Source organism: Lynx rufus, unplaced genomic scaffold (assembly GCF_022079265.1).
Source record: "Lynx rufus isolate CCGP_SWC_20201006 ecotype Redwood Valley unplaced genomic scaffold, mLynRuf1.p SCAF_8, whole genome shotgun sequence".
NCBI lineage: Eukaryota > Metazoa > Chordata > Mammalia > Carnivora > Felidae > Lynx > Lynx rufus.
This window is the reverse complement of record NW_025814896.1, coordinates 115387784-115401386: the sequence shown is the minus strand read 5'-3', so window position 1 is coordinate 115401386 and position 13603 is coordinate 115387784. Positions and strand designations below refer to the sequence as shown.

Here is a 13603-nt window from a genome sequence, read left to right as displayed (position 1 = left end):
TCAGGCCACTCAGTTCTACACCGCCTGGCAGCTGGTCGAGGACCATTTCAACAATGATAAAACTCCAACCCTGAGAAGGGACATAACCATCCACTACACTCAAAAGCCCTTCACTTTTTCAGAAAGTAGGAGGGCTGATAAGATTGTAGCTCTTTGAGAAGCCTCTTAAGAAATAAATATGTGGGCGAGATTAACAATCCTTGGCTCTCAGGGAAGCTTGAGCAATTTATGTAGATCAAATATTGCGTGATAGAAGAAATACTTAGGGGCGCCTGGGTGGCGCAGTCGGTTAAGCGTCCGACTTCAGCCAGGTCACGATCTCGCGGTCCGTGAGTTCGAGCCCCGCGTCAGGCTCTGGGCTGATGGCTCAGAGCCTGGAGCCTGTTTCCGATTCTGTGTCTCCCTCTCTCTCTGCCCCTCCCCCGTTCATGCTCTGTCTCTCTCTGTCCCAAAAATAAATAAACGTTTAAAAAAAATTTATTATAAAAGAAGAAATACTTAATATTTAAGATGTGCCAGGCACTGTTTAAGGGCTTTACAAGAAGTACTTTCCACAAACACTATAAGAATTATTATAGGCTTTATTATAATTTTGTAATATTATTATAATTATATATGTATTATTATAATGTTATAATATTGTATGTGCCATTATAATCCCCATTTGAGAAACAAGGAAATTGCCCAGGGTTATACATCGGTTAAGTGAAAGACTAGGATTTGAACCCAGGTCTGCAGACTCCAAGACTGGAGGAGTCTTTGGATCTTTTTCATTTAAATCCGCACCTCCTTGTTCTTTGTCATCAAACGCCTTCAGCAGAGTGGGCTGCCCTCCCTCCCATAGGCTCTGTCTGTGTCTCCACTCTTTGTGGTCATCTGGATACAATATCCTTTTCCTAATGTAGCACCCCGAAAGGTCAGTGAAAGGCATCTGACTTTGCCCCCAACCCAAAATTAAATTGAGATGAGACGGTTTGATTGGGATCAGAGTCAACTCGACCCTGTTGGGGGGTCAGGTAGAAGCTGGGAGAGAAGCCAAGAAGGGAGAGGCCAGCCCTCTGTCCCCCTCCCCTGGCAGATGGCAGGTGTGTGTCGTGTTTATGTAATCAGTGCCCGCACAGCCAGCCCCAGACTTCTCCCTCGGAGGTGTACGAACACTGCAGGGATTCACACTGTCTGGAGATCTCATTAGCAGGTTTATAGGCCCCGCAGAGTGCCAACCACGGAAAGCAGCTCGGAGAGGAAGGAGGAGAGGCGCAGCTGCGGGGTGGGCTGGGTTGTTACTTAACACCAGGGCTCAGCGCCTGGCCACAAGAGCACTGTCAGACCCAAATGCCCTGGAGGAAATTAGCCTTGGGCATCGGTGCCTCTTCCAGGAAGAAGCCTTCCCTGGAAGGGAAGTCCTCGTGCTACTGACGTGGATGGAACAAAGACAACAGAGTCCAACGCAGGTAGATCCACCAGCTGGCCATCCCCCCTTTTCCTCTTCCTCCAGGGGCCCTTGGATCTCTCCCAACTGGGATTCTGGAGTGTCGCTGCTTGAGGAGCTGTCCCAGAGCCCCCACTTACCCTGGCGAAGGTCCGGAAGCCCTGGAGGATGGGTCTGTAGCCCGTGCAGCGACATAGATTTCCTGTGGGCCAAGGGACAAAGCTGCATTGTCAGCACAGGCACCGGGGGCAGGTGAGGGGCTTGTGACTTTACTCCTGGCTCAGTTGAATACTCACTTTACATATTCTGTTTTCTCTGCCTGGAACACCCTGTCCTCCTCCTCGTATTTCTGACTTCAAAACATCTATCACTTCTTCCAGGAAGCCTTCCTACACTGCCCAGACCGAATCAGGTGTCTTCTGAGCGCTCCCCTGGTGTCTGGTCATGGCCTTCTCAATGAGTTTATCAAACTACATTATAATCTCTCTTCCCATTCAGACTGCAAACTCCGTGAGCATAGAGACCATCTTTCATCCCCTGGGACGTCCCTGTGTCCCTTGTACCTTGTATAGTGCCTGACATATGATAGGACTCAATACAACTGATTGAGTCGATGATGAATTGAAATGGTGAAAGGATGCAAGTCTTCTCTGTTCAATTCAGAGGCACAGACACCATGCCCAGGGTCCTGGGCCCATTCACAAAAGGCCAAGTGGGAAGCCAGTTCCTGCCCAAGGCTCAGAATCACAGCCACCTTCCTCATTAAGTGGCCTTTGCAGGATCCTGTCTAATAAAAGCTGAGAAGAATGGAAGCCACGTGACTAGCCTCTGTGGAATTTTCCACATGATCTCCTCCTGTGCCAACCAGGCAGTGCCACCCCATCCGAACGCTGAAGGACACCTCGGGAAGATGAACACTAAGGCAGGAGACCCAGGAGGTCTCCAGACCATGGGAGTGTTCTTCAAACTCAGAGAGGGCTAAGCTCCCAGCAGACCGTAGCCACCACGCTGGGGTACCTGAGCCTTTCCTCCAAAAGGCAGTGCCCCATCTCCCAACCCATTCCTGGCTGACACTCTGGCCCTTCCCTAACCTCCGCAAAGCCCCAGCTGCTATTCGACCCCTTAGGCTGTGCCTCCAGGCCCGTACCTTGGAAGGCATCCTCGATCTCCTCAATGGTGGGCTCAGGCTGGTTCCGGAGCAGCGTGTACATGCTCATGACGATGCCAGGCGTGCAGAACCCGCACTGGGAGCCATGGCTTTTGGCAATTCTCTCCTAAAAGGGACAGACCACGTAGACATATGCATTGGCACAAACGCTCTCAGGCTCTCTAGATGACCCAGCTGAAGCCAGTCCATGTCGACATGTCGCGAGGGGTAGCAGTCACTGCCCAAAGTCAGTCTTAGTGCCGACTGTGGCCTTGGCCAGGTTAGCAACCCTCTCGGGAGCCATAGGCCCCTCATCTGTATCATGACGACCACCCTAGTACTTATCTCTGGGGCTGTGGTGAGGAGTTAATGACATAATTCACATGACACCCTTGACATTATCATACTTGGCACATAACAGGTAGTCGACCAATGCTAGTTATTCACAGAAAAGCCTCTTCAAAGAAAACTGACCAGTAGAACTGGAAGGGCTTCTCACCCTCCATTCTCTGCGCTGGACACAGGAAGAAGCAGGCCCAGAGTTTTAAAAGATTTAGCCAAAATCGCACATGGTGAATGGAAGAGCTGTGTCATATTCTTTTAATGCACTAGCCTGCAATCCAACTCAGTCAGCATTTTAAAAACATTTTTTATGTTTATTTACTTTTCAGAGACAGACAGAGACAGAGTGTGAGCGGGGGAGGGTCAGAGAGAGAGGGACACACAGAATCCGAAGCAGGCTCCAGGCTCTGAGCTGTCTGCACAGAGCCCGACACAGGCTTGGGATCTCAAACCCAAGAACTGTGAGATCATGACCCGAGCCGAGGTCAGAGGCTTAACCGACTGAGCCATCCCGACACCCCTCAATCAGCGTTTATTAAGAACGAGATGAACGTGGGCGCCAACTTGGAAGTAGGAGGAATTCGAGCAAAGCGTAGTGTCATAGGAACCACAAGAAAAAAGCCAATGGAAAAGCAGAAGTGAAATCTGGCTCTACAACTTACTTGGGGCCAAAATAAGTGCATTGGGAATAAGAATCTGTACCATTGGAAATTAGGGTTTTGGCTGATTATTCAGATATGATCCCTGTGGTTCAACTCTTCTGTCTTTCATCTGCTTGTTTCAAAGCAAATTACAAGCTCAAATTACCCCACTAACATCTCCTGCTGGTTGGAAAAGTTTAATGATTTCCCCCTACTGCTCCCTAAGAAAGGAAGCCATAGAGGTGAACCATTATCCCTGTGACCTCAGGTGACTGGTCAGGACACGCCTCCCCTAGAATACAGCCAGCTTGCTCAGCCAGAGCCCCTGGCCCCACATTCACGTAAAAGTGCCCAAGGAAGGCACGATCTGAGCAACATGTCTCCTCAAATGGCCAGTGGGCCTGCCTCTGGTACCTTCTATGACTATAATGTCCAGAAGACCCCTGCATCAGTTTCCCCACACAAAGAGCTCTGGAAACAATGGCCTTCCCTTCCCACAGTGCTCTGCTGTCATTTCTTTCCACATTGCCCCAAAGCATTGGATTCTCTCCACAAAACCTCTCAGATTACTGTCCACTCTTTGTACCTAATTTCCATCCACTGCCAGGTGGCCTGATACCATCAGGAAAAAAGCCTCGGTCAGACATTCAGATGCCTCTATTCCCTTCTTAAGCCCGTCCTAACCTCCATGTTAGTGAGGATAGAGGCATTGTAGCTCACATCTGTATTATCTGCAGGCAGGACATGAGAGGAGCCATGGGATTACCATTGGAGGGAGCAGGGAATAGGCAGGCTTCTTAATCAAGAGCACAGAGCTTTTGGAATCTTGAATATGAGATGACAGGGGTTCCCTAAGCACACTCGGGGGGCTGGGTGGGGAGACCATCACCGCTCCCCCCTCCGGGTCTGGCATGACCCGACTGCCCTGGCCACCAGATCTGGTTGACCTCGTGGTTCCCTCGGGGTCATGCAATGGTCCCAGGAGGGAGCTTTAGGCCTGGGGCCTCATCTTTCCACCTCATCACCCTCAGAGGAGATGGAGAGGTGGCCGGGCCACAGCGCCTCCCGGCCTGACAGTGACAGCCTCACATTCCCAAGAAAGTCTGTAGCCCTGGCCTGAGCTTCTGTTTCCTCCAGTTACCTGCACAGGATGCAGCCTCGACTTGGTGCTTCCTATTCCTTCCACAGTCGTCACGGCAACATGATGCAAAGAGCAGATGGGGGCCAGGCAGGCATTGGCAGAAAAGTGTCTGGAGCCCCAGATTAAGGTCATTTCATTGTCCACACAGGCCATCAGAGACTTTGAGACGCTTTGTGTCATTACTCCTCACTCTACGTTACATTCTGGCCTCTTCCACCGCTGTCCTCAAGTCTCCACCCAGGACTCTGGGCTAGCAACAAAGGAAGCCCCCCCCCCCCCCAACGCCCCAGGGAGACACGAGCCCCTGCAGGGTCCTATGGAGCATGCATCAGTGCATCCTAGGCCTCCGAGCTGGAACACGGGCGCCAGGGTCACCCGCAGTCACCTCTTAGCCCGACCCTGGAGGCTGAGTCAAGAGGAAGTTGCCAAAGGTTCCAGGCCCAGCTCATGCTCCTCTCTCTGTAGGGCCCTTCCAAAGCCTCTCCAGTTTCAGAAGCTCCAGTCCCTTTTGCTCCCAGGCTCTCAGCTACCTCCTTTCTCCCATCCTCTGTGGGGAACAGGGAGGGGCAGTCCCTGGGAAACATGAGACACCAGCCCCTTACACAGAGCTTCCTGATATCCATTTTTCTATGAACCCCTCATCCATTTACTCAACATCAGTTACTGAGGGCCAGTCACATGCCAGGCATTCTGCTGAGGGCTGAGGAAATGGAGGTGTGTACGATGCTCTTTAGAAGTCTGCGGTCAACTCAGGAAAACAGAAGCCAGCATAAAGTTGCAATCTAAAGAGTTTATAGTAAGCGTTTCAGGAGGGCTGAGCACAGGGCGCTGTGGGACCTGCACAGACAAGGGGTACCCAACCCAACCTTAGGAGGTCAAGGAAGGCTTCCCAGAGGAGGTAATATTTTACCCAGTCCGAAAGAGCTAGCAAGAGTTAGCCAAGTAGAGAAGGCCTAGAAAAAGGGCACTCTAAGACTTGGATAACAACTTATGCAAAGACCAGGAAATCAGCGGGAAGAGAATGTTAGGAGTCCACAGTTGTCCCAAGGGTGGGATGCTGGTCCCACGAAGGGAGAAAACTAGAGAGGCAAGGTGGGGCACACCTTCCTGTGTGGGCCATGAGTGCTAAGCACAGTGATTGGACTTTATCCCATATGCAGTTGAGACCAAGTAAAGGATTTCATAGGATGGGAAATTAATCTGGATCTTAGAAAGGTCTCAGGAGAGCCTGGGTGGCTCAGTCAGTTAAGCCTCTGACTTTGGCTCAGGTTATGATCTTGTAGTTTGTGAGTTTGAGTCCCACGTCAGGCTCTGTGCTGACAGCTCAAGTCTGGAGCCTGTTTCGGATTCTGTGTCTCCCTCTCTCTCTCTGCCCCTCGCCCATCATGCTCTGTCTCTCTCTGTCACAAAACTAAATAAACATCAAGAAAGGTCTCGTGTGCATGCACACACACACATGCACACACACACTCACAACCTGACCCCTGCATCACAGTCCTTGCATGGACAATCAGTCAGCCGGCAAAGGATACACGATCTTGTTCTGGAAACGATCATACTTGGAAAGCATCACCGTGCAAGCCCCACAGCCCCCTTCTCCACAGCCCAGCTTGGTCCCGCTCAGCCCCACTGGATGGTCGAGGGTTAAGGAACATGAACTCACAGAAGTGTCTTTGCTGGACCGCTGGGAAGTGCATGTGCAGAGCCAGTCATCGCCCCACATAGGCTCAAGCCCCTCAACCCAAGGAGGCAGCAGACCCACACAACCTCTGCCTCCAGAAAAGGCTGCACTGCACCCCAGAAGGCAGAGAACGGGATCATCCCCACTGCACAGAAGAAAGGTATCAGGGTCCCATCAGACAGCACCCAAGTATTCCCTGGGACTGGGGTCCCACTGCTCTCCAATCCTGGAGATTTTTCTTGACTGCAGGGTCTTCCTGGCATGCTCTTCTAGGCTCCCAACCCTGTGGTCTCACTGGGCCGGTGAATCTGGCACCTCAAAGGCTGAGCATGTGGGGCAGCCCTCACATCATCCTGGCTGGGTATGCAATGAAGCCACTCTGGCCGGAAAGAGACTTTGATCTCTTCTGGGACGTACTGAGTGCCAACTCTTCACCTTGAACCTTTTGGGTTGATGAAGTCCAGGAACCAAAATTAGGGTTGGATGAGGGGCTTTTGAATATCCACCCATAGGCTATGTGAACATAAATTAAAAGGAAGATTCTTTGAGGTTGGGGACCGCTATTGGAGCCATCTCTTACATACACTGGCAGGAATTGATAACTTTGAGTTTGTTAACATGCCTAAGGAATAGGCCAGACTTGCCCTCTCCAGATGGAAAATCCAGGACAAAGTACACGAGAGCCAGACACCATCCGGTAAGAGGTGAGTGAACTAGAGGTAAGCCCATGGACTTCAGACTTTTTTCTGTGGGAACTGAAAAAATCCTTTGTTGTCCCAGGACATATCACCTGAATGAGCCACTGGACATCCCTGCCCCTGGGGTGAGAGGAGGTCAGGATGAGCATCATCCCGACAACCAACCCTGAATAGTTTCCAGTACGGGTGGGAGGTTAAGAGCCTGGCTCTGGGCTTTAGCCTGGGCTCTGTTAGCATTTGCCCAGAACAGGAGCAAGAAGCAGGACCTTCTCATGTGCCAGCCTCACTTCCTCCTCTGTCAAAGGAATGGCTATGGGGATCAGTGAGATCACGTATGAAAATCACCTTGAACTCCACCTACTTATAGTAAATGCTCTTTAAATGCCAGCTCCTATCATATTTTCTCTGTTGTTTCTGTTCTGGGGTCTCAGAGTACTTTCCTACCTTGAAAGACCACAAGGTATTAGATGTTACAGAACCCTGCCTTCGCTGAGGGAAGAGGAGCATCCCAAGGGCCCCTCAGGACTCCACTGTCCCTTGCCTCCTGGGGCCCACCATCTCCACAATGGATGGCACCTCTATACAGTTCCCCAGTTCAGGCATCCTTTCCCAAAGAACACCCCTTCCTCCGACCTTCCCTCCGCCTTCACAGAGCTGGGAAGATTGCCAGAAAGCCCTCTATGGGTCAGCAGGGATCTCCTGAGGAAGGCCCCCTCCTCAAGGGGAATGGTGGCGAAGCTTAACCAGGGCTAATGAGGGCCATTCACAGCTCTTCATTTTACACGTCCTGGATTAAACCCTGGCATCACTTGAGTCTTACCTGGAAGAGATCTTAAGAAATATCAGGAAGAATCCTCTCAGTGGACAGCAGGTAATTTTACTCCTGGAAGGTTCAGATGACTTCCCAGAGTCACACAGCTACTGAGTGACAGAGCTACAAAGCAGGGGCCCAGAGCCAGACTCTAGGGCTCTGTCCACCACACTTCACGGCCTCCCACCCGTCACTAGAAAGTGACATAAGGCCTAGAGAATGAGTCCCCATCACCCCCTCCCCCTCCAAAGTCAGGATACATTTTCTTCTCAGGTAGGCCAAAAGGGTTGTTTCTGGGTCCGCATTCTTCTCCACCACCTATAAGAGTCAAAAAAGAAAGAAAATAAATCCTAGGTATACTTAGCCACTGTCTTGCCCAAGAATCTGTGGAGTTAATAGGGATATGCTAAATATATCATGAAAACCAAGGTCTTTTTCTTGATAATTCCACAAGAATGAACATACGAACTACAAGCCGTTCTGTGTACATGTGGATATTCTCCAATTCTAAAATTCTACCTTAGTGCTTTGCTCTGGACCTACCATGGAGGGCTTAGGTATTGCGCCTGCTCTGTTGGGCTGGCCAGGCAGAGCCCCCTTAAAGTCAAACATCTCATTTCCAGCTGTTAGGTCACACCTGTGAATGCCAGGGACAGCTAAGAATGGCAGCATGCAGGTCTCTGGCTATGCCTCCCAGCATGTACATTCTCAGACGGTAGAGAGCCGGTCTGTTGGCCTGTGTTCACAGGGAGTATTGTGTGTGTTGGGCTAGCACAGTCAATAACATCAACACATGTGAGATGTGGAGGAGATCTCAACCCAAAGGTCCACAAATGATATATTCAACAAGAGGAAAATGTGGTCTACAAAGTGAGGTACCAGTTTTCAATGCAAATAGTCTAAGGAAATCCATGACAACCTGTTTCACTACTCACATTCATCCTATGTTATCAAGGGTAATAGGGTTTGGGTGATTGGGATGATTAAAGAGAGAGAATTTGTGACAAGAATTTCTTTCCAGAGAATGGTGCTCTGAGACTTACATCTTCTTAAGCTTGAGGAGAGGAGGTATCTCACGCCTCAAATTTGTGAGGGGGCTTCCATAGTCCTACATGTGAAGCTAACATACTGCCCTTGTAGAACAGGGGATATAGTGGTCTGCATATCTAAAAGCTAGAGATAGGCTTACTGAAGAAGAAATGGCAGCATTGGAATTGGTGAGCACTCTCAGAGTTTGGGAAAGCAGAGGATGTGGAGAGTTGCCTGAGGACCTAGTGTAGTCCATGCAGAAGAGGGAAAGTTGGTGTGGAGTTGTTTAAATCATCCCCAGAACGCTGACTGCAGAGGGTGATGGGACCTCCAACAGAGTCTGTGTGGAGTAGTCCTCCCTAAACTGGAGACTGAGGAAGAGCTGCAAGCCAGAGGAAAACACATGCCCGATGTCGTGAGACTTGCAGTTGAATGCTCCCCATGGTGGGAAGCCATCTTAACCAGTACTGATTAGATGAGAACTTTCTTGCTATCCTCACCTCTCTATCCTGAATTGAGACTGTGTATGGAAACTTAGAAATGACCACAGCACTGCTTTATTGATTAGGAGCAACCCAACAAGTCATAAAACTGACAGAATTTGCCCCTTGAAGAAAGTTTAAAGGAAAGTAGAAAAACAAATTAGCTTTCTTTTATCACACCCCACAGATCCAGTTTGTCCAAAGTCCTAGTTACAAAGCGCACACAAGGAGTTATTTCTTTTCTCTCAGAGAAGTCATAAACACACAAATAAAGATTCCTACCTCCTTTCCTGCAGGAAGAAGCCTCTTAGCTTACTACTTCCCCCCAAATTGTAGCTTCTGCTTATCGTCCAACTCGGCTTTCATCACATCTGCCCCCTGTGCCGTGCCTTCTGTGCCTTCCCATATGTTCAAGATAACATCCAAGTTCCTTAGACTGTCTTCCAAGGCCTTTTTCCATTATGTTACTAATCTTCATTTTCAGCCTTTTCTTCTTCTACTTTCCTGACAATATAGTCTTTATACTATAGTGAAACCTCTCTGGCAAAGACTTTTTATACCACTCCAGGCACACTTGGTCCAACCTTCCTTGAATTCCTACAGAGAATGGCTGTGCCACCTCACAGCATGGCTACAGGGTTGCTCCGGCAAACACCACAGAATCCTCTCTTGACAGGGCCAGTGGGCATTCTGAAGGACAAACGCTTCGTGGGGATATGAGCTTAGGAAATGCTGGGTTCAGCAGATTGCTCTGATAAAATTTAAGCATCAAAACAAATAATAGCTCTAATGGATTATAAACCATTAAATAAAACTAAAATTTACGAGTCCAAAGTGGTAACTGATAAATAAACAGACTGGAGAGAAAGAAAGTTCTTTCTGACAGAAGAGTTCCAACTAATGAATACAGTTAGCCTAATCTTGCAATCAGCACAATAACTGACCAAGTCAAGAAACATCAATGGGAGCTAAAACTAGTGGGTGAAAGGTTGATGATCAAGATAGTTTCACAGACTCAGAGGATCTTCTCATAGATTACTGATTAACTCTAAAAGGTAAAAAAGTAATCTTAAAGAGGAGAAAACTGGTGGATGCCACCATAACCAAGTGATCAAAGTTTGCATCCCAAATAATAGAGGAGACTGACATCATGTGCCTCCTGATGCAACGCACTGAGAACCACTTATCACTTCTCTGGAATTCCTGCCCAAAATGCAGACTCTGAATCTAATCATAAGAAAGCATGACACAAACTCAAAATGAGAGACATTCTAAGAAATAGTGGTCTAGTCTGTTCATAAACATCAGTGTCACAAAAGACAAGGAAAGCTAAGGAGCCATTCCGGCTCGAGGGAAACTAACAGACATGGCAACAGACTGCCATAGTATGACCCTGGGTCCCGGGCTTGGGACCCTGCCGTGGTATGACCCAGGGACCCTAGGAGAAGTTAAAAATGACATTATTGGGGACATTGGAATATGCTGCAGAGGGGTGGCAGATTAGATAATAGTGTTATGTCAATATGACATTCCCTGATTTTTAGAGACACTGGCTCTATAAGAATATTCTTACGCTTGGTTTAAGAGGTAAAATGGCATATCAGAAATTTACCCTCAAATGGTTCAAGAAAAAAATTGTATACTCTATGTATTTATTTCTATTAATTACATACATAAATATATAAAATTAATTAGGTACTTATATACATCTATATATCTACATGCATATCTATAAATAGATACATAAAAATCTAATACGTGTGTGTACCATATAAACATCTCGACGTGTGTGTGTGCGTGTGTGTATGTGTGTGTACGTACAGAGAGAGAGAATGACAAATTTAATGATAAAGTAAAATATGACAAAATGTTAAGCTGGTGAATGTGAGTAGTCTATAATATCTCTTTGTATTCTTACAACGTTTTAGGCAAATTTAAGATAATTTCAAAGTGCAAAGTTTACAAACTAAATTTCTTCAGTAGAGGACTTCTAAGGGCTTTTAGTACTCATTCTGTCCTCATTAATTGGGCACCTACTATGTGCCAACACTGTGCTAAGTGGTTTAAGAAGGCGCGGCGGGAGGAGGGAAATGGGTGATGGGCATTGAGGAGGGCACTTGTTGGGATGAGCACTGGGTGTTGTATGTAAGTGATGAATCGTGGGAATCTACCCCCAAAACCAAGAGCACACTGTATACACTGTATGTTAGCTAACTTGACCATAAATTATATTAAAAAATAATAATAAAATAAAATTCTGGGCAGGCATAAAAAAAAATAAACAAATACACCCTCTTCCAAAACAGAAAAAGAATACCTGAAAAGAGGATCTCATGGGGAGAATTTTCTGTGAAACACATTTTGCAATATATTACTTTGCAGAATGAAAATCCTTCTCCTTAACTGGTTCACAAGCTCCTGAATGGCTGATGCCTGGTCTTAGAGATCATATTCCTCCAGTGTGTACATACCCAACAGGCTTAGTCCATGGAGGAGCTTGTAAATGGGGGTGAGTGAGTGAGTGGAAGCCACTGAGAGGCTCTCTGTAGCTGCCACCTGCTTCTTGTGGGGATCACTCGTGGACACCTTTGGCTGCGCCCCACGTGCCAAAGCTGCCAGATTCCTCCGGGTGCCACCATCTCCACGAAACAGTCACGGCCTCTGGAATCCCGCCCACCAAAATGACTCTCACTACGATAACACCAAAATCCTAGGCAGTTCTTTCTTTCCCTCCAACTCTGACTCTAGAACAGAGGATATGACACTGGTCATCAAGGCCCATCACTGCCACAGAAAACACTTGAGGTATTTGATCAGTGGCATCTTATACCCAGTCCAGAACCCGGGCTGGTGGAGACAGAGTCCTGGACAGTCTCACACAGGGAGAATAAGAGGCTTACATTTAAGAGTGAGTCACTAATTTCTGGGGTGCCTGAGTGGCTCAGTCGGTTAAGTGTCTGAATTTGCCTCAGGTCATGACCTTGCGGTTGGTGGGTTTGAGCCCCACATCGCGCTCTGTGCTCACAGCTCAGAGCCTGGAGTCTGCTTCAGATTCTGTGTGTGTGTGTGTCTCTCTCTCTGCCCTTCCCCGCTCATGCTCTGTCTGTCTCTCTCTCTCTCTCTCTCTCTCTCTCTCTCTCTTTATTTCAGGAATAAACATTAAAAATTTAAAAGAAAAAAAGAGTGAGTCACCAATTCCAGCAGCTTCTCTGGTAAGTTCTCTGCATAATATCCAACACCAAAAGAGTTAGATATAGAAAGGTCTTGGAAATAGAAATGGAAACAAACTTATTCACAGCTGCCTTGATCTGCCTGGGAATCCTTGCTTGGTCTTGTTTCCGAAGGACTGCTTTCACCTCATCACTTCTTATACTGCCTCTCCCCCTTTCTAGCAGATTCTCAAGAGGCCACAGGTTTATAACTTACAAACCCGAGTATGCATCACAGACACTGACAATAAGAAAAGCTTCCAGGGATAGGAGGGTTTGATGTGATGACACCATCTAGAAATTTGAAATTGCTCTTCTAAAGTGAAGCGGAAATACGCGGGACACAGCTTTGCCAAGCCAGTTGGACCCTGAAATGTCCTTTTCAGATCCAGTGGGTCACAGCACACCATCCCTAAAGAAGAGCAGAATCTTGTCCTGTCACACACAAACTGATGGCATAACAAATAATAGAATCTTAGAGTAAGACATGGCCTTGGAAGTCACTGAATCCAGGTGCTCAGTCGCAAACATTGACTAGAAAAATTCCACAGAAGATGCTTTGTGTGGGTAGCCCTTCCAGAAAGCCAACTCTACTGTTTCTTGACACTCTCCAACGCAACCGCTGAGTGCAACAAAGTTGTTGGAAATGTCAGATGCCAAAGTCTCACAAGCGTCAACAGGGAAGTTTGCCCTGCCTCATGGCTAGCTGCCAGATGCCAGTCCTAAAAAGAAATCTACAGGGAGAGACACACCGAACCCAGAAGAACACGGTTGACCTCATCCTCAGTGCCTCCCGGTGGCACCCCTCAAACTGAATGCAACGGTCTTCAGAGCACGGATGTTGCCATGGCTCATGCAATTCCCTTGCTAGTCACGCAAACACATCCTGACAATTTAACCACTACCCGCCCTGTGAAGTACATTTTCGTTCTTGAAAATTACCTCAAACGTCACCCAATCTCTCAACTCAAAAGTGCCAATAGAGCAAAACAG

General features: G+C 47.9%; 1 protein-coding gene across 1 annotated transcript in view; it reads right to left on the bottom strand.

Moving 5' to 3' along the window:
• LOC124503607 (xanthine dehydrogenase/oxidase) overlaps positions 1-13603 on the bottom strand; it is a 57491-nt gene that overhangs the window by 42873 nt on the left and 1015 nt on the right. The window contains exons 2-6 of the mRNA XM_047068777.1: positions 8151-8208; positions 6233-6329; positions 4701-4809; positions 2577-2703; positions 1570-1631 (exon numbers count right to left, since the gene is read on the bottom strand). Coding sequence (XP_046924733.1) covers positions 1570-1631; positions 2577-2703; positions 4701-4809; positions 6233-6329; positions 8151-8208 — 453 coding nt within the window. The remainder of the gene's footprint in view (positions 1-1569; positions 1632-2576; positions 2704-4700; positions 4810-6232; positions 6330-8150; positions 8209-13603) is intronic.